The sequence below is a fragment of the Helianthus annuus genome, chromosome 9 (genome assembly GCF_002127325.2).
Source record: "Helianthus annuus cultivar XRQ/B chromosome 9, HanXRQr2.0-SUNRISE, whole genome shotgun sequence".
In the NCBI taxonomy this organism is placed as follows: Eukaryota; Viridiplantae; Streptophyta; class Magnoliopsida; order Asterales; family Asteraceae; genus Helianthus; species Helianthus annuus.
In genome coordinates this window covers 8,553,558-8,580,558 of record NC_035441.2, presented here as the reverse complement: position 1 = coordinate 8,580,558, position 27,001 = coordinate 8,553,558, and the positions used below count along the sequence as shown (strand labels likewise).

Genomic DNA, 27,001 nt, shown 5'->3' with positions numbered 1-27,001 from the left:
TTGAATGTTACGTTATCTAATTGTGACAAAAAGCGACCAGTGACCTAATTAGAACACTTTTAAAACTTTGTTACTATTCTGTGAAATTTTCCCTTTTCCCTTTTCAAAAGTTGTTATAGTGAAAAATTGTAATCATTTGGTAAGTCTAAAAAGTGATGGAATTCACTCGACAAACCATACGGGTCAAAATAAATGGTTGGTTAGGTATGCTTAATGATATTATTGTTTAATTAGTCATGTTTGGAATGTATAATAAGTGATGTAACTCACTAGTTAAAGAACGGATTAAAATAACGGTCGAAATGGTCGTGTTCGAAGTGACTAGAACGTCACTCGTTAAAGTTGAGTTATGAAAGCGTAAACCATGGAATGGGAGTGATACGCTAAGATGAACAAGCCCGGGAATGGGAACTAAGGTTAGAAATCAATAACGATGAAACAGGCAAGTACGTAACTTTTAGTTTCGTTAAATTTTACTAAAATGTTTAGTTATAGCTTGGTAGCAATATCGTAGTGTGACAAAAGTGTTATCATTGAAGTGACGAAGTTCACTCAATAGGCCAAATGTGACAACCCGAGTTACCAAGATCTTTCCTTGATATGTTACTTGTTACAAACTGTCTTTGAAATTATTTGAATATGTGTATTGGTTAAGTATGTGTAGTACTTGGTTATGGTAGTTGTTATAAACACTTATTTTAAGCTAATAAACTTTCACAAATTGCAAACTACGCCCGACTGAAACCTTGTGTAATAACCTCAAGCTACACATGATGAAACATAGAGTTTAGTTGACGAAACATAAGGTTGTGCCGAATTGGGCTTTCGGCCCAGATAGGGCCCAAACATCTATCTGATTTATAGATGCTCATTGTACGTAAACGTCAGTTACCGAACCCTAGATTACCCTCTCTTGTGCGGCAACCATTCTGAATCCTTGAGGCTCTCCACATCGATCCAACCTACTGTTTCTGTCATCTCGGTTAGTACTAATATCATTGTGATGTCTTAATAATAGGAGTTCTAGGGAATTGATTCATGTCAGTAGTTTTAATCGGTTCATTATAGTTGATAGTATATAGCATGATAACAATTGTTAATTTGGAATTGAGAAGTGGCTGCCATGTGCAAAGAAATCAAATATATATATATATATAAAATCTATATACATGTTTCAATGGTATTGTCAGTAACATGTGAATTTATATATTCTAGGCCCTATCAATCCATGTGCACATATAGGTAAATGATGGCCATGAGAATTTGTAGTTCTATTTCATTAATCCATGTGCACCTTAAATATGTTGTCAGATTAGTTAATTAAATGTATTAAACCTTATCAATTGTTTGATGAAAGTTAGATAGTGGGTGTTTGATTAATGTGATGAATATGTGACATGTTAGAGGTATGTAATCACATGAATAAACTTGCAGGCCACTATACAAATCGGTCCAGTAACAACATGTAAGTAATGATGCTATGAATCATTGGATATCCATGTGAGATCTTGACTTTTGAGGGATAATATAGTTAAACATTTGTTTGATATTGGCGGCATAACACAAAACGATGAATTAGCCTGTGCATGTTGTAATGATTTAGTTTGTTTATGGGAACTGTGAAACTTAGAACTGATAGGTTTCCAACGAGACCCATTGTAGTTTCGCCACCCCGGGCTTCGTTGCTAGTGGGTTGTTTGAATGGTCTGAGGTAGGAACAGTAGGTATGCATAAAAAAAAATTGTGATCATGAAACCCTAGTAACTGCATGACAACGATGGATAGGATTAGTTGAGGAAACATGAATGCTTGTCATGGGTGATATGTTTGACTTTATTTATTGCTTTGAAACATACGTTTAAAGTTAGGGTTTGTTGGAATGCATGTTACTATTATGTGATGTTTAGAAATCATTGCTTGAAGTGCATACTATCATGATATTGTACGTATATATATATGAACCAAGTGTATGTGAAACTGATTACGCAAACGTGAACACCATAGGCTTCGATTAACTGAGTGTGAGCAAGAATTGTGTGAGCAAGTAATTAATCAAACCGAGCAAACCAAGGTGAGTTCATTGCATTTTTCTCAAGCATGCGTCCCGGTGGTTTGGGACAACTGGTAAACATTTGGAAGGGAAACATTGGGTAAACAACTTAATCGGATTTGGTGATTGCCTGGAGGGCAATGGGGGTAATTAGTTGATAGCGCTATTAGGTGGGAAACCTCACACCGGGCCGTAAGGACGGGCGTGAACTAATTATCTGGATAGGGCTATGGTTGTTAGAGGCACACTCCTCGGATACATATGGGCACACTCCCTAGGGTATCTAACGATGGCAACATAGCAAACAAGGGGTACCCACTCCCCGGATACACATGGGCACACTCCCTAGGGTATCTAACATGAACAACGTCGTAACGCAGCATTGAATCGCATTAACATACGTCTGGTAACAAATCACGTTAACGAAACCTTGAACTCACCAGCGTAGTCTGACACACTTGTTTGCATGCTTGTAGGTCGTTAACCTTGGAACACGGACTTGCTATCTGGAAGTGCGGGAGTGGTCATGGATCGAAGTTATTGGATTACTTTTAATTGATACATTGGTTTTGGGCTTATTATGAAACAATTGCTAAACGACTTATCATATGCTTCCGCTATACAACTCTTTGTGAATCGATATTATGTTTGACATTAATCTTGGTAATTAATGACATGTTTTATTTAAATATTTACTATTGGTTCAATGTGATTGGTGGCTCAGACTCTGATGTGTAACACGCCTCGCGGGGTTTCCGCAGGTGGTATTTTGGGGGTGTTACACCAAACGAGTCAATTTTGAATAATTGGTGTATGTTGGTAAGCCATAGAAGTGACGAAGTTCATTCGGCAAAACAAACAGGTCAAAATTAGGTATTTAAAATGATGATGTAAGTAGAGATTTGAAAGTCGCAAAATATGCTAGTGATAAGGCATGTATCGCCATGTAATGGATACATTAAGTTGATTTGAAAACCCCTTGATGTTGGGTCAAATAGCTAGAACGATGTACTTGTAAAATTGCATCAAGTGGTATGCTCGAACTATTGAAAACGAGCATGAATTCTATTATGTGCGTGAAACCATAGAATGGTATGACACGCCAAAGTTGACAAGCCCGGGGAGTGGGTAATTAAGTTTAGAAATCAAAAGAATGAATGATGAAAAGTATGCCATATGACAAACGGGTTGAATAATCAAAATATGGATTTATGGACAATTCTTTTACAAATCGGGTTTCGGTGTGTGAAATTTGAATGATTAGATCCGTATTTTAATACGGACGCGTAGGAAAAAGAAGCAGGTAAAAAGTTATGCTAGTTTGAAGTTGAGATTATGGAAAAATTTGGAGCTGGGCAGAAATGCAGGGATTAAACCTGCAGCCGCTGGAAAACGGGTTCCCCCGCGGCTCGCGACAGGGTACCTTAGCTCTGGTGCGACACGCGAGAGCGCTCGCGGGGCGCGAAGGATTCAAAAGAGTCTGTCGCGTGGCGCGACAGACCAAGAATTGAAATTTTATTTTTGTTTTCATATGTATGATACTAGAACATGTTTATATACATTTTATTGTTGTCAAAACTAATATTTATTGTGGTTTTGACCTTAGGTGATATTCGTCTCATTTCGGATGCCGATCAAGCAAGAAATCAAGAACCGAACACAAATTTTTGAAGCTTCCGCGCTAATTTAATCTTGTTTTAGATGATGTTTATTTTGTGAACACTAACTATATGTTGAATGTTTTAAACTAGTCAGTTGGTAATTTTAGAACAACTTATTTATGTAATCTTAGTTTTTATAACTAAGTTTTGTAATTATTCATTTTGGCTTTGAAAATGAAGATTTTATATTAAAATCTTAAATAATGAGATGGATGTTACACATATATGATGTTATTTTATTTATTTAACCATATTCTTTATAATATACATTATGTCATGTTTGATGTAGATAATTCTTCAAAAACTCAAATCAAATACATACCCATTTCCTTGATGACTTGTCTTGAGAATAGGCCTCACTCCTCCTGAGTAATGGAAGCTTTAAGGCTTACACTGCAACAAAATAAAAGTTAGAAAAATTAAAATGACCAAAAATACAACTAATTCAAATGAACTTGCAAATGGATTTTGGTAGCTTTGTTTTTTTACTGCAAAACTTTTATATATAAAGAGATTATTGTTAAATTTAAAAGCTTTAACGGCCATATATTCAACAAACCTAAACTTATCAAAGAAGAAAATCAAACTAACGATTAACAGATTCTTTAATTGCACAAATCTATACATATATCCACGATTATTTCCACAGATCTATACATAAACGAAACGAGATTACTTTAGCAAACCTATATAAATATCAATGATTAATACGTCAAAATCAAAAGGCAAACAAACAAATTGATACATTAACCAACAATTAACATATTAGATTACTTCATTTTTGTACAATAAAACCGGTTTGCCAACTAAAACCGACCAAAAAACCGAAAGCGGTTTTTATTAAAACCGTTTCTTTTTCTAACCGGTAGGGTAGAAAAGGAACTGTCGGTTTGGGATATGGTTGGGATTTTGTTAATAAAAACCAATGAAACAACAGATTATAGAAAAAAAACCGGTTAACCGGAAAACTAGAAACGTTTATATTAAAAAATGATTTCTCAAACCGGGTTTTTTTCGGCAACTAAACGTCGAAAACGGGTAGTATATTTCGGCATCCGGTTCGGCAAAAAATGCAGGTTTTTAAGCAAAAAACCCCAAAATCAGTATGTTTATTCAGCAAAAAAGGTCGAAAAAGTGCAGCTTCTTTTCGCATCTGATTGGCAAAAAACTGTAGGCTTTTAAGCAAAAATAAACCCAACAAGCAGCATGTTTATTTAGCAAAAAAAAAATCAAAAAAGTGCAGGTCTTTTGGGCATCCGGTTCAGCAAAAACAACATTTTTTCGGCCAAAAACTGCATTTTTTTCTGTAAAAACAGCAAAGGCAGCAACGTTCTGCAGGTGTTTTGGCAGGTTTTTTGAACCTTTTTTATCGGTTTTTTTGACCAGCTTTTTTATCGTTTTTTTTGGATCGGTTATACGAACTAAATACCATTTTTACAACCGTAAGCGTTGAGAAATGGATCGAAAAGCATGCATACCTTTGCGATCATGTTGAAAAGAGTATCAAAATTTCACATTCCTCAAAACATTCAACAAATCTATACCCTCTCGGATTCCTGCTGCTGCTGATGCGTAGCGTAATTTACTGTTTCCCTTGAATTGGTACAAAGAAAGTGTTCCATTAATCTAAAGTTACGATGTTTCAAATCCAGATTGCAAATCCAAAAAACCAAGAACCGTATAACATAGAAATACATACCATGTCAAAATGAATGTTTTCTCTTCCTTTTAATCAGCTCCAAGGCACAATCCATTGCATCTGCAACTGAATAAATATCCCACAGGTGATCCGTATGGCCCACATAAAAATAGGGAACATCCGATAAACTCGGAAAGAACAAAAAATGTAAGAAATTGATAAACAAACATATATATATATATTATATATATATATATTATATATATATATATATTCAGTCTTTTTTAACATTTTTTAAGTTGCATATCGAACCTAGAAGAATTATTGACCATGATATAGAGAAACAATGTCTCTGCAACTACTGTTGGTTAATCAGATTCAAATAGTTTTCCAGAACCTGAAAGTAACATTTTTATATAGATTAGAGAAAAATGAATAAAAAAGAAAGATACTAAATATTTGGTGATATTGGTCAGCAGCTACGAATCCATTGTCACCATTTCAAATGTTGCCTGCACATTAAAAACAAACATGAAAATACACAAATTGACATAAAAATGGATAAATAAAACCTAAAATGAAAATATTAAAGAGAAAACACATCCCAATTGTTGAGACTTTTACCATCTTCAAGATATGAACCTTCAATCTACAAAACCAAATAGAGATGATTTCATATAAAGAGTCATTTTAGAAGTTAGTCCCCAACCCATCCAACAATCAGAAAACTGGTATCAAACTGAAACAATAATTGAGCAAAGCATACTTGGTATGCTAATGTTCCCATTCTAAACAAAAACTCATGTGTTCAGAATATACACTTTTGCAACTTCACGAATAAAAACTCATGTGGTCAGAATATACACTTTTGCAACTTCATGAATTTTTGCATAAAATCATCTTCATTTAAGATGCAGGTGTCGATAATCCAACACCAGAAGTGTGTCGACACTCTAAGTCCCTAACCTTCAATTTATTTTTTCATTTGATATGATATGCGGCTTGCAGATCTGAGATGACAACAGTAATCAAATAACAAAACATCAAAAAGATATCCTAAACTAAATTGAAGGTATAATCGGTTCGGATACACAATCCCTAAACGGTAACCACAATAAACCTTTTATAAAATACTTTTGATAACGTATTGTAGATGTAATGGATAAATAAACATACTTGCAAGCTCAACAAAGCTGAATGATCATCCTAAGAATAATATAACTATTTGACTCAAAAAAGTACAGGTAATCAGAACACGACACATAAGCCCAAAACACTGCAGATTCAACAACTCAGTAGCAGTTAAAACCTAGACTACACTTAAATTAATCTATTGACTTACTTACTTGATTTGATGGGGTGGTTTAATTGGCTTGTGCGTCAACAACCAAACCATGTTTGACATACAGAGAGGTCATTTAGGTTTAAAACAGATGCTATATATCTTTCCAAATTCTTAGAAACTTGAAAAATAATGTGATTGTCGAAAATTATGGAAATCACACAAAATTTGGAAGCAATTAAAACTTTAATATAAGTTATCTCGATAAATTTGGAAATCCGTTACAAATTAGACAACTTTGATAAGTATCCATCCATAATTGATATAAATTTCAAAAATTCAAATTTTGAAATAATTAGTCAAAACAATATACTTAAATAGTTGAATATCATTCAAACTTAAATTCAAAACCAGTGAGCTTAATATATTCATAATATAATCAATATCTAAATAATTTTGAAAAAAAATCAATCACAATCATGGACATGAGAAGAAGCTCGAGATCAGTGATTCAATTCATACCTTAGTTGTCGGATGAAGAATGTTGTCCAGAAAAAAAACTCATCTTCAAATCTGCTGAAACCTACCCTCGTCCAAACAACATCGACGCTCTTCTTCTCAATCTGGGGACCTTAAACAAAACAATTCTGACACAATTAATAAACCCTTAATTCAGAAAAGAAAAACTTACTTGGGCTCTTTTCTTTATCATCATCTGGGTGATGTTCAATACATTGCCAGAAACCCTTAATTCAGAAAAAAATTATATGAAGAAACCTATCAGTACATTGCTAGAAACCCTGAATAAACCCTTACCATCTTGTTGGATGAAATACGAAGAATATCAAAATAGAATACGCAAAATTGAAGAACGCAAATCAAATAACAAACCTTTAAAGGATTAAAAAGATTGAAAATGTAAGATTTTGAAGAGATATCATGTCTTTTCATTTCCTTTAAAGATAATCTTGAAAATTCTTAACCCCAAATTTGAATTTAAATCTGATAATTTATAATATAATTTTAGTTCATTTTAGTTAAATATGATATTTTCTAATATAACCGATTTGATGAAAAATGAGAAATCAAACAATGTAAAAAAAGAACACAATCAATTCTTTAATCTGAATGGTAACTGGTCATTATATGATTATTAAGTTTTCTCATTGATAAGATGTTGATGATAAAATCGATTAGATCAAAGATGATACCTGATTAACACTTCAAAACAAAACATCGTAGGAATCGGTCTTGATCATATGAAAAAACAAAATGCAACCATCATTAATAACATCAAAATCAATGATTTAAGATAAAAATATATGAACAATATGAAAAGGAAAAAGGTTAGGGTTAACTCTTACAATCGATCGATGAAGAAGGAAGAAGGATCGGTGAAAAAGGAAGAAGCAGAATTAGGAAATTGGTATGTAGGGTTTGTGAAAAATGAGGTTATGATAAATCGTGGTTGTAAAGATAATATATAGGATCCATTTTTAGTATTGGGTGACCCAAAAATCCGACCCGAACATTGCCGGATCCCGCGTCCCACTTGTTTTTTGGTTTGTGTATTGAGAATTTTGGTTTGTTTATAGAGAATGAGATGGATTCCCTCCCAAAATCACCTTCTACTGGATGCCACATAAGCAAAATTGCTCCACCATCCAATGACACATGGCTCAAATCATCTCATTTATTAATATATATAGATATATAGATATAATTTTATATTTTTAGGGTGTTACAGGAGTGGAAAGAAAAGATTTAATTAATTACCGTGTTCCCGATGTTCCCTAGTTCGAATATCATGAAAAAAGGTAAAGATTTTATGTATTAAAACTCATTTCCTTTCAAATCTCTTCAATTTAAATGGATTTAAAATGAAAGAAATAAACATAAATTTTTCTTTTATTTCTCTCTATTTCCTTCTTTAAAAAACTTTGAAACACTACTTCTTTTTAATATCCTTCCAGTCCCTTTTTTCCATTCATTAAATGGAACATGGAACACAACGTTAGAGGAGATTAAGGTATGGGATTTTTATGGATAAAGCATCGCTCCAAAGCGGTGGATCTATGTTGGGAAAATTGGTGTAACTCCGATGTGTCTTGTTTGGGTGTCACTACTAGAAAACTGACAGTTTCCACCGGAAAAAAAACAGTCGCAAAATTAGTGACCAAAATGCGACCGAACCATATTTATCTCAAAATTAGCGACCGACAAAGATTCGGTCACAAAACGGCCACAAATTTTGCAACCGCTTTTTCTTTTTCCGGGTCGTAAATCAGTCACACTATTTACTATTTAAAACTAAAGAATCGGTTGCAAAATTTGTGACTGTATTTTTCGGTCGCAAAAATTATATGAATAAAAAAATAAAACTTAGAAATATAATCCGGCCGCAAATTAGTCGCAAACTGGTAGTTGCAAATCGATCACACTATCTGATGTGGTTTAGGGTTTTTTGTTGATCCATTTCTAATAAAATTTTTAGTTGGCTGTTTAAAAAAAACATTATATGTTAACTCTTTGACCCGTCCAAACCCATTTCACTAAAACGAACTTCAAATTTAGACTAATTTCACTTTCGAAACAGATTTAGTCATGTATCTTAGACTTGTGAAACCATGTATAACCAAATTAATTCCTTAAATCGGTCAAAATCATCTTTAGGTTAAAACTGGTCAAATTTAATAATTTCTGTCAAATTCACCGTTCTTCATTTTCCCTTTTGAAGTAGAGGCTTTGTGCCTCTTGAGGAGATACCAGGGTTCAAATCCTGACATGGGGTAGAATTGATGTAATTTAGGAGAAGTGTTTATGTAATCTTTGTTGTTAAAAAAAATACACTGTTGAAGCATTGCACCATTTATTGTATTCAATGACTATTTATCTTATTATGTTTTATCTTATAATTATTATCTTATTAAGAAAATATCGTCTTTTAAAAATTTAGAGAAAATTAAATATTCTCAAAAATAATTATAATAATAAAAATAATATTAAATATTGATATTGTTGAACTTGTTAGTTATAATGTTGTATATAAAGTTTAGTTTTGAATTTAAAAAGAAAAGTAGAAACTAAAGAGGGACTTTTCCCAAATCAAAAACCCACAACAAGTTGTGGTAAAAAACAAAAGTATCAGAAGTTGTTTGTGTTCAAAAACAAAAATAAATGTCTTTGGGAAGTTTTCTGGGATGAAGAAAGATTGATTAAAGAGAGAAATTATCCTTATATTAATTTTTGTATCATTTGAACAGTAAAATAAATAGTAATCTCACTAAGCATGAGGAAATGGTATCGAATATATTAAAAGTAAAGGGTGTGTTTCGGTACCGGTTCGGCACCGGTATTCATCAATTTTTACCTTTTAATACCGGTGTCGTACCAGTGCCGACCAGTACCGTACCAGGTATATTCGGTACCGGTACCCACTTTTGGGGATTTCGGTAACGGTATTTTCAGTACCGGTTGGTACCGAGCTTATCAAATCCTGTAGCAACGTAGCAATGCAAGTAATTGCACCGTTTAGATTACTTTTCATACACACAGTAAGTAAACTATATTTTGTTTGAATGAGGTTTAACATACACAACAACTTATTTTGCTTTCTTTTTTGTCTTTTTCTGTAATGAATGAATTGTTGCATGTAAAATTAACTTGGATATTTAAATTATTGATGAGCAAATCGTATCAAATCTTGTAATCAAACTGGTATCGTATCGGTACCAAATTTACTATACCAAATCATTTTCGGTACCAATTTGGTACCCACCTTTTGGCGTTTTCACAATTGTTATTTTCGGTTCGACACTGGTCTAGCACCATACCTGTATTTATTGATTTTTACCTTCAAATACTATACCGTACTTTCGGTGCTATTACTTTACCTAGCTCATCCATATTTTAACGTGTTAGCACCGTAATAACTGAACTGAAAACAACCGAATTTCCAACGTGTAGGACGTGTGGGTCCTATTATTATATACTAGTGGGGATGCCCGCGCATTGCGGCGGGTGTCCGGACTAATATCTTATTCAATTATGACGCCTATTACGAACCACAACTCATTCCGGATGTCTAACATTTTATCCCATTCAACAATAACTGCAAGATACTTTCAATGTATAAAAGCTTCTGATTCATTTTCTTTCAAAAAAAAAAAAGATTAGTATCAACTTAAAGAAAAACCAGTCAAATGCGTAGATATATTTGTATCTTAAAAGAGAACGGGTCAAAACTGGCCTAGTGTTGATTTTAAAACATACAACCTTTCTAAACTAATAAGGTTTGTCCAAGATATTATAATCCAATTCCATTTTCAAACAATATACTTTAATAATACAAAACAATATACCGTGAGAAAAAATATGGTTGAATAAGCGATGGAAATATTCAGCGATGCAAACATGCAAAAATAAGATTGGCCACTGAACTGTTGTGGTTTGCTAGCTTCACCAACTCACTAAGCATCCAGAACAAGGGACTCTCTTCAGAGCACATACTAAGCATTTTAACCTAAGGTTGGCTCACTGAAATTGATACTGCACTTTATTTTTTCACCTTTCCACTAAGACGTGTCAATAAACCTCTCCTGTAGCTAAAAAGATCCACACCTCCCCATATATAAAAGCCAGGTCCGCTGCAGCCTGGTTGGAAGTGAAAAATATTCTCACCGTCAGAAAAGAATAAAACAAAGGTGTTCCTCTATTTGAATTTTGCATCACATTAAGCAACGTACATTATGTCGTTCACTGAACAACATAACTTAGATTAGTCAAGATAACCTCATAAAAACAAAAACAAAAACAAAATTGGAAGCTAATCATGACTCATGAGTTCTGTCTATAGATAAATTTAACTTACCCGAACGTATGAACTCTAAACAAATGAGGGTTCCCACTTAAAGGAGAAATGTTTGGTTCTGAAAAGGGTATAACGGGACTTCACCATCTCGATTCCTTACGACTGATGTCAAGAACATTGCAATAATAATTGGTTAGTATTTCCTCTCTCATTTTTCTCTTTAAACTATTCCCTTGTCCTTCAGCCTGCATCATTTGACTTTCGACTTTGACTTCCGGCTCTCCATGGGAACCGACATTTGTGTTTTTCCCACAAGCCGCTGTAATTCTTCCTGTATTTCCATATTCTGTTCATGTTTTTTCCCATTTTTATGATTTTCAAGAACCTCGTAAGTGTTGCAGTAGAGTCGACAAAGCTCCGCCTTCTCCACCGCCTCCACCTCCGCCTCGACTGCAACTCGACCACCGCCACGACTTCCTCCACAACCGCCACCTCGACTGTCGTTTTTAAGTTTAACACAGATGCTGAAATACATACTATAAAGCCATTCTAGCAATGACTATGCACACAATAGTGCGGTAAAATAGGAACTCGGAACCGACGGCGAACTGTCCATACTCTCGTCATCTCTCACAGAGGACGCCGCGATGCTATGCCTTTTGCTCATCTCGTCATCTCTCAACTGATTATGATTTATGAAAGGCTTACAGAAGAAGCCTTAGCGTATGGAAGAATATACTGGAAAACGTCTGCACATTGTTCTTTTGTTTGATAATCTCCATGGCTTGTATTCTTATGCACGGATACTTACATCAGGCACAACAATAACGGCGTATTAGTCATGAACCACGGTTGCTGAGAAGACGGCCCTAGCTACGAACTCCAACTACCAGCATCCACCCAACAATCAGAATGTAAAGACAGAGAATAAACAGTGAACTGATTAAGAGCTAAGAAATTTGTGACTGAAGACGATGAATTAAATGCGAATCAAACGTGGCCAAGCCTTACAAAAAGGTTGTATATAAAGAAGTTACCTGGACATAAAGATTCGGGTTGGCAACAAACCGAACCAATAACACGTCACAATCGGGTTAGCCACAAACATTCATCTATAAATAATAAATCAAACAAAAAACCCAATTCAAGTTCAGTTTTAAACTCAAAACCCCCTAAATCAATAGTAAATTAAAATCGCAAACAGTAAAAAGAAAGAATCAATTGCTTATGTAAAACTGAAAACTTAAAATAATAAGCGTCGAACATCGTTTTAGCCACCATCGCTGTGATCTCATCATTCCACAAAACCATAAATGTTTATATAAATTCGACAGAGCTTGTATTAGTAAGAACATGTAGAGGGAGATCAGACTCGTCAGAACCTTACCGTAGTTGCCGGAATCTTTGCCGTAGCATGGTTGGAAGGTCGATCCTCCTCTGATAGTTGTCTAATCTTAACACACTCGCCACCGGAACCCGTAACCATCTCCATTTTGTCAGAACCCTAGATCTGAACACCCTGAGTTAGCACAATTGTCCTTGAACCCATACAAATAGAAAAAGAACAAAGATTGATTAGGTTAAAAATAGATACATAGAGTAAGATGGGATGTAGAGATTGAAAAAATGAAAATTAAACGGAAGTGAAGCCTGCGGCTATGGTGGCCCTAGGATGAGTATCGTCTCTTGAGTGCTATCTCCATGTATCTCCCATAACCCTCATCTCCTGAGCTATAAAATGCTGTTATGTTTCCATTGAAAAGACGAATTGAACGCCAGACGATTCATTTACCGGGAGCTGGTTGGGTTTTCTAGAATTTCATGCTGAAATCCCACAATTACCCTTTTAGGCGTCTTAAACTTAGTGGAAATTACAATTTTCATGGCTTTAACCACCTTGTACATATTGCTTTAAAATTGATACGTATGACAAAATTACTATCTTGTACGTCACTTCTCCTTTTTAATATACTAGGATTTAAACCTAGCGCGCGCTTTGCGGCACACAAGTGGTCAAAATAATTACCGTGTCCAAATCTCTATATCTTTGTATTCCATTTTATGCAAAATAATTACCATTTTATGATAAGCCCTAAACCAAACATAAAACAAACAAAAACAAAATCTATACTATAAAAAAAACATCTGTGTTAAAAAAAAACCATTCGTGCCATATAACCAACCAAAACCATCCACCCATGTCAAATTTTTAGTCTTGGAATACCCTCCAGTTTGTGATAATTCAAGATTTGTTTGAGTAGTGTAATGTTTATCAATAGAACCCATTAAAATAAAGATACATGTTTCAATAAATGTTATATATAAATATATCTGTTCCATGGACTTTCGTAGTCCACATGGATTAGCAGCGGAATTGAGTCTTTCATCAACATCACTTCCCTGTGATCGACTGCATCAAAAAAGTCCAGAACTGAAGCCCACCGTCAACATCAGCAGACTTCTAGCATGCCCACCGTCTCATCCAGTGGACTTCTGAGGTCCATTGCAAATTTGCAATTAACCCTCCCTGATGTCCGCTTTCGACACCCCTACCTCTCCCTCATGGCCGTTATATCAATCGGTGAACTACCTACCTAATCTCACTTTGAAAACAGACCCCAATCTAGAAACACTTCTTCCACACACATGTATTCCAACCTGTATGTGAACCAACCCGTTGTTGACATCATCTCCAAAACCTGCATCAAGCTGTTATGCAGGTGGACTTCCATCCAAACAAACTTCACAAAAAACATTTTTTCAACAATCATGAACAGAACTTTTAACATCCTATTAATAAAAATTAAACTTTTAAAATAATACATATTAACCGGCTTCTTTGCCCACAGTCCTTCAATGTGGTTATAGCCACTTCACTTGTACCCTCTCCTTTTAGAAATATGATCAATACACATGTTGAAGCATGTTTAAAAAAAGGTACAGCAAAACTACGTGGCTCAGATCTACCAGAAATCATGGTTGCAAGGTGGGTTGCAGGTCATAACCTACCATCCACCATCCTTGCCACACCATCATCACCCAAAAAGACTTTTGAGATCATCATAGCCTAGCGGCAGAACCCATTACCACAGCCAACCAACAAAACTGTAGCAAAATACCAGTAGGCTCACATATAGGTCACAACCAAGCAACCAAAAGCCCTAAAAATAAGATGCCCTTTTTTACTATTCAATAAACATATAGTATAATCATGTCGGTATAGTAGGCTCACAAAAAGATCACAGCCAAGAAACCAGAACCCATAAGAAAATTAATGACAAAGTGGAAAAACAACTTGAATGATATACACACCCAACACAATCATCACCGTCCGCCACCAGGAGCGGTGGTTGGCGACCAGACCACAATTCATGTGACATTTTAAGGTGCTAGCAAATGACCCACAACATGATATAATGAACACAGACTTCTACAGTTCCGTGACCAACATCACCATCCACTGTCAACAACTGGAGGAAGACCAGTGGTCGGCAACACCCACCGCACCTCAAATAGGTCGATCGGAACAAAGGTGTGAGGATGGAAGACACACGTCTTAAAAGGGGATGACCGCCCAAATAGGTCAATCAGAGCAAACCACGAAAACAAACACCTGTATTGTAATGAAAATCTTTCTCATCAAATTCATACATATCTTGCAAAACACCAAATCCAATCAAGAATATAAAAACCTTTGTACAATATCAGTTCCACATTCTCAAATCTTGCACCTTAGACTGTGATTTATGATGTGTACTAAGTAATATTTAACAATGGGAGGCCTCAAACCCATAATGGAGGCTCAGATGACTGTCAGTCATCATCACAGCCCTAATGACCCAAAAGACAATTAGATAACCGGTTACCACCGACGATGGTAAAACCATCGCCGACTACCGTCGGCTTGAAGAACAGACCTGAGACGGCGGCAGATTACCGGTCACCTCCGCATCTGAAAACCCTAAAGCTTCTGATAACCAAATCAGAGGCCAATAACTGGTGATCGCTGAATGCAACATGTGAATACCCACATAGACCAACCAGAACACATATCGGCGACCACACCGCCATGCACAGCCGCTAAGGGTTTCCGATGACGAATCTTTCGGGTCCTATAAAAAACAGATCGAAAGAAATGGAGACCGCCGCAACAAAGATCGACGAACATCACCACCATCCACCTATTAAACGACCGACGACTGACTGGTCAGACGGTATAACACGGCGGAGGCGGCGGAGCCGTTTAAACATTCTCCGTCAGCCACTCTCTTCCTCTCTCTTTTGATTCTCCTAAATTGCATTTTTGGTCTGGAGTAGTAAACAACCACCCAAACTTTTAAATATCTAGAAAGACACGTATAGTGATTTAGAAAAGGACACGCTTACAAACACTGTTCATTCACTTCTTCATTTATCATATATGAATGAATTATAGATTATAGATTAGGTTATCTAAAATTGTTTTTTTAGGACGGAGTGACTATACATACCGCGTCATTTTTATTTATGTTTTGATATTCGGTATCTGCTTACCGTTGCTGACACGCGTTTTGCAGTTATTGGGTCCCCGTCACAACGCGCGGACAGAAAATCAACTGTGATATTAAATATTCATTTCAATAATTGTTTGGGTTGGCCTTCAATTTATAATTACCAACATGTAAGGTTGATATATAAGCCTTTCATTTCAATAATTGTTTGAGTTGGCCTTCAATTTATTATTACCAACATGTAAAGTTGATATATAAGCCTTTAAATAACCAAATTACCTATTAAAATGAACATTAAAGTACCATTCTATTCTAAAAACACAATATTTCAATATGAATTTGCATTATAAAGATGACTTCACAAAACCATAACCCCTACAATCATTTAGGATCTAGCATACTATAAAGTTGTGAATCCGAGTTTGTTTTTCGATAAGACGGGAGATGTTCTACAATTTCAATATCCCACAAAATCTTTTCTTTTGTCTTTGGTCTATGCGGATTGTCATGCGTGATATTATTCCTCCAAGGAGGCAACCCGCCAATTGGGCGTAAAAAAGTACCCGTGTGCGTTTTAAGTCGAACCTGAAAACCGTCCCGTAATGGCTCCCAATTCACACTTCCATCCAAATCCGGCTTCAATTCAGTTTGAATGACTCTTTTACCCTTCACCCCTTGAAGAAATGGGGTGTTTGACGCCATTAGGTATTTTCCATAACAACTTTTAAAACGTATGTATTTTTCTCCGGTTGGGAAGACCTCCCATTCGGCTTTTTCTATTGACCCATCACGATCTTGAGAAACCGTTTGCTCGTCATCATCCGCGATCATATATTTGTCTTTTATGCTTCGAAGACGGATGGTTTTCGCTTTTTTAAATAGTTCCATGTTCTTGAATTTGATTGTCCCATGAATTGTGTGTTTCAAAGATTTTGCAAAATGGTGAATTGGGACTTCAGAAATTAATTGGTTTTGCAAATGGGTGGAGGATGAAAAGAATGAGGAAAGAAATATCCAATATGAGTGATTCTGGATTTTTGACTTTTTTACTATTGTTCTCTAGCGTTGACTTTTAATCCGTTTGTTTTCTATCTCATTTGACTAACCTTTTGTATGTCACGTGAATGATCGTGTCTTTGTTACTCAGAGAAAAAACATATCTATTTGTTCTGTTTGTTGTCGTCACTTCTTGTAATTGTTGTTTCGTTTTCGTTTTTTCGTGTTTGTTCTTGTTGCCGCTACCTACTAGTGTATTGCTGGTAGGTAGTGCGAGTTGTTAATGAAAGTTGCCGTTTCCAAAAAAAAAAAAAAAAAAAAAAAAAAAAAAAAAAAGTAAGTAGGAAGTTCGCCCATTTAACTATTTTATTTTAATTTCTTTTCTATGTAGTTTATTTTTATTATGATTTTTAATTTTAATATATAATAAAAAAAATACTAAAGCCGGAGGGTGTGAAGGGCGCCATATTTGCCACCTCACCACCGATAGCCCGGAGGGGCGCCACCACCGATACCGAGCCAGTTAAACCGGGGCGCCATGAAGGTCTCGCCAGCATGGTAACGAGATGAATATGAGTTGATCCAGAATATAGAAAAATATACTAAAATTTAGATAAAAATGAATACAGTTTTGAATTTATATATTGTATATCATAAATTTAAGAAAAAATAAACTTTGAATAAAAACATAAACTAAAAACAAATAAGTAGAGTAAACTACAACCTTGGTCCCTGGACTATAAAAATAAGGCAAAATGGATTTTAATAATCCAAACTTTTACCCATTGGCCGGCAACGGACCCAACTTCAGAAATAACCGGTGGTGGTCCCAACTTTTCATATATTGTAAACCAATGGACTTTTAGTAAAAAAAACCTTAATTTCTTTTTGTCTCCTTATCCTTTTCAACAGCTTTTTCGTATAATATAAACCAATGGACCTTTACTAAACCGAAAAGGATAAGAAGACAAAAAGAAATTAAGGGTTTTTTTTAGTAAAAGTCCATTGGTTTACAATATACGAAAAATTGGAACCACCACCGGTTATTTTTGAAGTTGGGTCCGTTGCCGGCCAATGGATGAAAGTTTGGATTATTAAAATCCATTATTCCTAAAAATAAATACGGTTTTGAATCTATATATTATATCATAGATTAAAGAAAAATTAAAGTTTGGATAAAAAAGAAACTAAAAACAAATAAGTAAACTACAACTTTGGTCCCTGGACTATAGTAAATTTACAATTTCAACTCAAAAAACTTTTCTTCATCCATATGAATTAATTTGCTGAAACAATCACAATTTGAAAACAACCTTTACCTGTTACTCCATTAAGAAGATATCAATATGCTTATCTAGAGCTGTTATTATTGGTTTTAAATCAGCTAAACCAGTTAAATCGAAACAATTTGATCCGGTTGACCATAATTCTGAGCAAACCACTAAACGGTTTTATAATCAATCTCACTGAGATCAATTTGCCCAATCTTGTAAGGCTCGAACCAGTTGAACCAAACCATGACACATTTCCACCACTATAAATGAGCCAAGGCGGCCACCACCAATGCACGCATGATCGTCATATCTGACGGTAGTTGTGGCTCTATGCAAACTAAACCATTAACAGAAACATACACCGCCACAGTTTTACATACATTTATTCATACAAACTTCAAAAGCAGCCAGCAGCAAAAACACTAAATCATCAAACTATATCAACTGCAACTAGAAACATTCACACATAAATCCATCAAAATAAATCCGCTAGTCTGAAAATTAACAAAACCGACATCAAAGATCCTACACGGAAGCCCCTACGCAGCACAACCACCACACATAATGCTCCTGTTATCATCAAGCAAAAGTTTGTGTAAGGTAAGTTTCCTTCTTGGATCGTATAAATAGGACCCACAAAACGAAAATTTTAAACTGGGTGTAATATGAGTTAAATGCCATTTTAGTCCCTGTGGTTTGGGCCATTTTGCCAGTTTAGTCCAAAGGTTTGAAACGTTGTCATTTTAGTCCAAATAGTTTCAAGCGGTGCCATTTTAGTCCACTGGGTTAACTCCGTCCATTTTTTATGTTAGCTAGAAGGGTAATTCGATCATTTTATATGGTCGAATTGCCCTTCTAGTTAACAGAATTACATATAAAATGACCGAAATGCCCTTCTGGTTAACAGAATAAAGGGATGGAGTTAACCCAGTGGGCTATAATGGCAACTTTTAAAACTATTTGGACTAAAATGGCAACGTTTCAAACTTTTGGACTAAACTGGCAAAATGGTCCAAACCACAGGGACTAAAATGGCATTTAACTCTAAAAATATAACATGTTGTATAGTGTAGCACGTACATGATCGAGCAACCGGAGGAGCTTCTACGCCTATTCTGCCTCATCACCTCTTTCCGCCTTGGAGGTTGAAGAACAACCTTAATGGCCGTATCAAAAACCGATTTGACATTCTATTAATCATAAATCAAAACAAAGAAACAAAAATAAGCTTACTTCAAAGTTTATTCAAAACTAGTAAATAAACAATGATGAAAAATAAATGCATTTTGGTTTGAAAAATAAGTTTACCTGTTGAGTTTTCGAGCTGCATTCGATATAAGCAGCTGCACCAATTTGTTTCCTCAGTTCCTCACCCTAACAAACATAACAATTATATTAATATATATATATATATATATATATATATATATATATATATATATATATATATATATATATATAATCTAAAAAAACCCTCAAAATATTGATTATTTAGTACCTGGGCAGATGTAATAACATTAGAACCCATATGATCAGCTAAATATCGATTGTCATTGCGAAGATCTATAAGGAAAAAAATACAAAGGAGCTTAATCCGCGGTATTTTTATTTTTTTGAAAATTTTTGACATGGCACGAAAATAATCATTTTTGGGTTGTCATATCTAACCAATTTAGATGGCGTAAACTGGTCATGTTCAGGTTACACAATTTTAAGTGTGATCGGGTTAGGGTTGATGTATTTGATGCGAATATATATATGGGTCGTGTTCGGTTTCAACAATTCAACTCGTCAACCCGACACGGTTGACACCCTTAGTTTTTTTGACAAAATCTTGAATATGCTTTACATAAATTTTATTAAAATGAAATGTAAAAATAAGATGATCGTATATAATGCGAAATGTAGTTTGTACCTAATTTTGTCCCCACAAGTACTACTGGAACATTTGGAGCAAATCGTCGAAGTTCAGGCATCCACTGTAAGGAAGTTGTAAATGAATTTTAAAGTTAGAAGATAACCCACTTGACTTTTAAAAGTCAAAGTAATCATACCGTCCCGAGAAGTTAACAGAAAACAGATTTGAACTCATGGTTTCTTTTTTCATTATCAAGAATCAAAAACTTAATAGGGTTTATATAAGTAATCTTATCGGTTTTGAAGTAAGAAGAAAATCCATTTGACTTTTAAAAGTCAAAATGATCCTAGTGTTGTGAACAAAATAATACAATTCGACTTGGTCATGATCAGGGGCGTAGCTTTCAAGTGGCCGGGGGGGGGGGGGGGGGTCATGATCAGGGGCGTAGCTTTCAAGTGGCCGGGGGGAGGGGGCGCCCGACCCCCCAAACTTTTCGCTCAGTAATGTTATGTATGTACGTTTCGTATAGAACTTTTTAGGCATATACGTTTTCGACCCCCCCCCCCCCCCCCGGTTGTATAAAATAATTACTTATATAGAATTTTTAGGTCCAGTGACTTCCGACCCCCCGGTGGAAATTTTCAAGCTTCGCCACTGGTCATGATTTCTTTTTTCTTTTTCGAGATTCAAGAATCAAAAACCAAAAAGGGTTGATAGTGAAAACTCAACTCAGATTCAAATAAGCCAACTATGAATCTTAAAGTGACCACTAAAAGTTTGAATATTTATAAAAAGGAGAGAGCACTTAGCACTAAAAAAAGTGTACCTTTTTCAAGACATTTTCATAGCTTGCCGTACTGATTAAAGAGAAAGCTAACAAAAATACATCTGCACCTCTGTAGCTTAGGGGCCTTAATCTACTATAATCTTCCTGGCCTTTAAATTACAAAAAAAAAAAAAAGTCAAAATGAAACCGGGTACCGATTTGGATCTTTAATAATACTTTATCACACCTGCATTGTATCATTATACCGTACAACATGGTATGTAGTGTTGTACGGTATAACCATACTGGCATACTGCAGGTGGGACAAAGATGTCCCACTTCCGATCTTTGTCCCACCTACATTGTAGACTATACTGTACAACATAGTTTGTAGTACTATATTGTACATTACGAGTCTACAATGCAAGTGTGACATGACAAAGACGGGATACAGACAAAGTGGGACATCATATATAAATTGTATTGAGGTAAATTACCAGCAGTATCCCATAATCCCAAGTTGACAATGTTTCCATCAACAGCCACATTAGCACTGAAATTGTCAAAAACTGTTGGAACATAATCCTGCAAAAAAATTAAAAATAAATAAATAAATAAAATAAAACAGAGGTAAAAAAAAAATATCAAAATCCAAAAATTAAACCCACTAAAATTATAATCAGCAAAAACAAATGTGATTTTGTACTATGTGAAGTGGGAGTAGTACAAGAAGATCTAACTCACTATAAAAGATAGCTATATCAATATCTAAGCATTGAAAATCTGATAAAGATTTAAAAAAAAATAACCCACAAATTATAATTAGAGAAAACAAAGGTAATGAAGCTGTAGTGACTTGTACAGAGTGCAATAGAAGTTGTAACAAGTATTATGAAAAAAGACCTAAAAAGATACAATCGTTCCTACAAGAATCAAAAATTTACACAAGCCCACAAGTAGGGGTGAGCAGAAAACCGAAAAAACCAAACCGTAACTGATGTAGTGAGTGATACGATAAACGAAGATCAACACGTTGATTCTACGAATACCCGTGTGTCTCTTCCCCAACCCCCAAATTGCAACCCAAAGGCCACGGAATTTGAAGTGAAAAATAACTTTTCTCAAAATTCAAGTCTGATTGTTTCATTCACTAAAGGAACATATAAATAATGACAGAAATTCGAAATGGGCCTAAAAAAGACAACGGGCCAAACACAAGCCCAAAAACAAAATGCCCAAAATACATGAAAAAACATAAAAATGGAAAAAACTAATAGAAATAAGCGTTTTTTCGGCACGGACGATGACCCAAACCGCCGTCGGCGTTTGCAGCAAGTTAGAGCTCGTTCTCCCGTTCGTTTTGACTGGTCACACGCCCCAAACGGACCTCCGTAGCCCAAGTTAGAGCCATTTCAGCGAAGCCCCTTTTGTGACGCGATCTTGGGCCTCCAAGTACCGGATGGCCCGCTCTTCTACGCTTGGGCCCGCATCAGTAACCCAAATAACCGACAAAACCGAACCGAAACAAGAACCGACGGTTTGGTTTTCAGATTTTTAATAACCGAAAATTTCGGTTCGGTTTTTGGATAACCATTTTCAATAACCGAAAAAAACCGAACCGAACCGATAAGTTACAATCCATATATTTTTAAGTTTAAGTTGTTTAAATGTTTAACCCAATGCTAGTAGAAATTATTATATTTGCTCTTGAATGTTAAGTGTCTATAATAAAAACATTACATGTTTATTTATAATTGAAGTGATCTATTTATTATCTACAAGAAATAACAAAATTTTATATAAAAATTAAATGATCTTCAAATTATTATAAAAGAAAATGTCTTAATAAAAACTTTAGAAAAACATAAAAATAGATTAGACGGTTAGGTTTATGTAAACAATATTAATTAAACAAGTTAACTGTAATAACTTAAACGTAAACATATAATAAAGATTCTTATATTTTAAATTATACTTTATATTTTTTTTGAATCTTCCATAATTTTGTTCCAAAAACCGAAATAACTGAAAAACCGAACCGACATAAAAACCGAAACCGAAAAAACCAAAACCGAACGGTTTTAAAAAGCCAAAAACCGACATTTCGGTTTCGGTTTTGATTTTACCCAAAAACCGAACCGAACCGTGCATACCCCGACAAGTAATCATCATTTAAAGAATAAAATCCACAAAATATAACTAACAATAACAAAGGTAACAATGCATTAGTGACTTGTACTTCTCGAAGTCTAAGTTGTACAAAGTGTAGCACTAATACTTCACAATAAAGAAAGCTATCAACATCTAAAAACAAATGATGCAACTAAAAAAAGACAAAAACCCACAAATTAATGAGTTATAGTTGGCCTGAACAAATGTAGTGATGCTATAGTGACTTGTACATTGTGCAATGGAAGTTGTACATAACACACAATAATAAAGCTATCAACATCTAGAAACAATTGATGCTACTAAAAAAGACAAAATCCCACAAATTAATGAATCATAATTTTATACCTGTCAAATGCAATAGTGACTTGTACATTATGCAATGGAAGTTGTACATAACTCACATAATAAATAAGCTATCAACATTAAATGAAACAAATGATACTACTATAAAAAAGAAAAAAAACACACAAATTAATGAGTTATGCCTGGCAAGAACAAATGTAGTGATGCTATAGTGACTTGTACATTGTGCACGGAAGTTGTACATAACTCAATAATAAAGCTATCAACATCTAGAAACAAATGATGCTACTAAAAAGACAAAAACCCACAAATTAATGAATTATACTTAGCAGGTACAACTATAATTATGCTGTAGCGACTTGTACATTGTGTATTGAAAGTTGTACAAGAAGGTCTAACCCAAAATCAAGAACCTAAAATGCAAGAACAATAAAGGGTTTTTCACATATGAAATGGGATTTCCAAAAAATACAAAAAAATATATATATACAGACAGATATATATATATACTTACAGTAGGAAACTTGTTGCTGGTGTAACAAATGAGCATACAAGTTTTGCCAACAGCTCCATCACCAACAGTGACACATTTTATGAACTTTGAAACACTCATTTTTTGTGTTTTTGAGCTTCTGCAACTTCTTTAACTGATACTTTTAGTGGAAAATAAACCCTAAATAAATATGGTGTTTGAAGAGTGGAGAAGAAGATTCAGAGAGGAGAGAGAAAGGTTGTGCAGAAGAAGGAAGACCCTGATCAAATGGGTGTTGTTTAGTTTAGTATATTGCCACCTTGTTGGCTTGTTCCAAGAGTGTACTTGGTTGGTTTCAAGAAAGAAAATAAAAACATTTATTATTATGCTACCTTGTGAAAATAAGTGTGTTTGTCTTGTAATATGTTTCCTATGCTTTGTTATGTTTAGATTGATGTGCAATTATTAAAATACATTAAGGGGCTATTTGTTTTAGTTTTAATTGGATTCTTACTGGTTCAGCACTTAATGGTTCAGACTGTTTGTTATGTGAGTAGAGCAGATGTCTGAATGATTTAGACGTTTGCCTCTGAATGATTAAGCATCATATTTAGTTTAAATGTTTAAGACTTCTTATCTAAATTGGTCATGTTTGTCTCTGAATGGTTAAGCATTATACTGACTCTTAATAGTTCAGATTTCTTACTGTTTCAACACTTACCCATTCAGGAGTTGTTAAACAGTCTCTAATTGCTCTTCTTTTCAAGAAACTACATAGTTACGTGATATATTTATACGAGAAACTACTTCTAAAAAATACACATAATTACTGGAACAAGACAAATGTCTAGAATGGAACAATAGTCGGTCAACCTCACCAGCAGTTTCTCTAGTCTTCAACACCAGCACTTTTAACCAGTAGTTCTAGCCAACTATTCTATACTTGAAGGGAATCGACATTTTGTACTTGTAAGTCAAAGTCATTAATCTTCTGTAAAGTGTTGGTCAACGCCTTGATTTTGGCTATCATAATCAGCAGTTCTTTTCAGGACCCAACAACTTCAGACTATCATGTAATGAAACAACGCCCACCGCCACATCAACCCAAGAGGGCGTGGAAAACCGCCCCCGCTCCCTATGGGGTTTTTGCGGAGCGCGGTGGGTGAGACGAGCAACGAGCTTGGAGCATAGGATGAAATGAAACTATTTTTTTATGTTTTGACCAATCACATTCACACACTTCACCCATAAATTTATTTTTATTTTGCATAATTTCCATATGAAATCATTCCATACATTTAGTGACTCTGAAAACTTAAACCACTTTGGATATATGAGTATGACATGATAGAAGTTTAGTAAAACCATTATACAAACCCTCACAAGAAAGCTAAGGTTGGAGAGTGTGGGATGGAGCCCATAGGGGCTTTATCAAGACACGTCAGCGCCATCTAGGATCCACATCAGCCAGGGGGCTTTATCACGCCCCCCCCCCCCCTTAACTTGCATGGTGTGGGATGGATCCCCCTATTAAACAAAATTAAAAAAAATAAAAAAAAATTATTGGCTGAAATGATGTGGGCCCCACCTGATAAAGCCCTTCTTCCTCGTTACCATGATGGAGCCCCATCAATGACCCCCCGGTTTAATTTGCTTGGTGTGGATGGTGGCGCCGAAGAGGGCACTATAGGAGATGAGGTGGCACGATGGAGCCCCCATACCCTCTGGCCTAAGAGGCCTTTAGTGATGTAAAACTAGAGTTTAAGGGATACAAGGGCAAAAAAAACATAAAAGATTATATATTGTTTTCAGTTTATGCACCATTATCTATTATATATAATAAATGAAAGCTATTTGGGCCACGTGTCACTTAATTAGGGCATCCTCAGTTCTCTTTTCCCGCCCAACAGTACCACTACCCTCCTCTATTTATATCATCCCCCATTTACTCATTTAGGGCTAATGCTTTCTTTCTCTCTCTGCTCTGCTCTATTCCGATCGATGTTTATCCTCTCTGATGTTTATCTTTCTTCTTCTTCTTCTCATATTCATCTCCTCAACAATGTACGGCAGAGGTTACTTCTATTGGATACACCGGCGTTTGAAACCCTAAATCATGAACCGTCGAGTGGTTGAAGAAGAGAATAATTATGTAAGATCTATTTTTTTATTCAGAAATTTTATTTCGTTTTATCTATTTTCTCATACTGAACATGATTACACCTTTTCTATCCTCAGAAGAAGAAACAGATCTCCTAAGGTTTCTTATCGTACTCGATGAACGCTTTTGTACAAGCTCCTCTTAATCGGTAACTCTGGTATGTTTTGCTTTGTTGTATCATGTGATTACGAGTAGATTAATTTTTATATGTTTTGTACTTTGTCTTTCTAAAGCTTTTTTATTGGTTTATAGAGTTTGTTGATTAGAAGCAACCTCTGCTGGACGGTTGTTGAGGAGATGGAAATGTGAAAGGTGATACCAAGTGTCTTGATAGGTGATACCAGTACAAAAGTTTAGGACATCAGCAAGGTAACTTAAATTGGTGTGATTTATTTTTTGGTATTTAACGTTTTGATTTATTGTTTATTGGTGCATTGATTCATTTGTAATCCTTTGCAGATCTCCCGTCATGTCAATTTTTAGCAATTAAACGGAGTGCTTAAAAAGTTTTCCATCAGTTGTTTGGCTTAACAATAGTTTTCGTTATTTATTCTAAATTCATCAGTTTTTGTAGGTAAACTGAAGTTTCCTACAATAGGCACAACCCAACTAAGTTTCCTACAATGACAGTGGTTATAACAAGTCAATATGGCAAATCACTGTTTAATTATCTGCCTAACAAGTGTTGGATATAATGATGGTTCTACATAAAGTTTGATAAACATCATCCATTGTTCAATTATGAAAAACCACTGATCAAGACCAAAGTCCAAACAAGCACTGATCAACTAAATGTAAAACACTCTTCAACAACAGTGGTTCCCCATCAACATCAGTTGTTCTATCTTTGTTTATGTTAGCATTGTTTATTCTATCTTTGTTTATTTGAAAATGCCCGAAGGCACTCATCGGAGTAAACAAACTGGGCATCCTTCTCGAGGAGCTGAGTCATGGGACGGGCGATTTTGGAAAAGTCCTTTATGAATCACCGGTAAAAACCTGCATGACCCAGAAAACTCCTAATAGATTTCACGGATGTGGGAGGCGGGAGCTTTAAAATAGTCTCG

At 35.1% G+C, this 27,001-nt stretch overlaps 2 protein-coding genes and 2 long non-coding RNA genes across 4 annotated transcripts; 1 reads left to right on the top strand and 3 right to left on the bottom strand.

Moving 5' to 3' along the window:
• The first annotated feature begins 558 nt into the window (after nt 1–558).
• Nucleotides 559–2,568, top strand: LOC118481939. The gene is made up of 3 exons (XR_004866372.1): nt 559–982; nt 2,005–2,071; nt 2,527–2,568. It is a non-coding gene; the product is annotated as an uncharacterized LOC118481939 (long non-coding RNA).
• An 8,299-nt stretch (nt 2,569–10,867) lies between these two features.
• LOC110877138 lies at nt 10,868–15,765 on the bottom strand. Its single transcript, XR_002556792.2, has 4 exons — nt 12,830–15,765; nt 12,480–12,554; nt 11,503–12,328; nt 10,868–11,285 (listed from the first exon to the last, which is right to left on the bottom strand). It is a non-coding gene; the product is annotated as an uncharacterized LOC110877138 (long non-coding RNA).
• A 548-nt stretch (nt 15,766–16,313) lies between these two features.
• LOC110874090 lies at nt 16,314–16,820 on the bottom strand. Its single transcript, XM_022123000.2, has one exon. It carries the CDS (start codon nt 16,818–16,820, stop codon nt 16,314–16,316), a length of 507 nt encoding a protein of 168 aa, XP_021978692.1.
• Nucleotides 16,821–18,531: 1,711 nt separating this feature from the next.
• Nucleotides 18,532–24,161, bottom strand: LOC110877139 (rac-like GTP-binding protein ARAC7). The gene is made up of 8 exons (XM_022125298.2): nt 23,816–24,161; nt 21,324–21,411; nt 20,887–20,996; nt 20,118–20,181; nt 19,701–19,765; nt 19,511–19,576; nt 19,283–19,392; nt 18,532–18,772 (listed from the first exon to the last, which is right to left on the bottom strand). The coding sequence occupies exons 1-8, from the start codon at nt 23,912–23,914 to the stop codon at nt 18,742–18,744; spliced, it is 633 nt and encodes a 210-aa protein (XP_021980990.1). The 5' UTR covers nt 23,915–24,161; the 3' UTR covers nt 18,532–18,741.
• Between the last annotated feature and the right edge of the window lie 2,840 nt (nt 24,162–27,001).

Coding starts and splice junctions, on each gene's coding strand:
- LOC110874090 (XM_022123000.2), bottom strand. CDS start 16,820: ATGGAACTATTTAAAAAAGCGAAAACCATCCGTCTTCGAAGCATAAAA.
- LOC110877139 (XM_022125298.2), bottom strand. CDS start 23,914: ATGAGTGTTTCAAAGTTCATAAAATGTGTCACTGTTGGTGATGGAGCT. Junction 19,766..20,117: donor ACTTGTGGGGACAAAATTAG/GTACAAACTACA, acceptor TTTTCCTTATAG/ATCTTCGCAATGACAATCGA. Junction 18,773..19,282: donor TCCTCCGGTTGCTCGATCAT/GTACGTGCTACA, acceptor TGATGATAACAG/GAGCATTATGTGTGGTGGTT.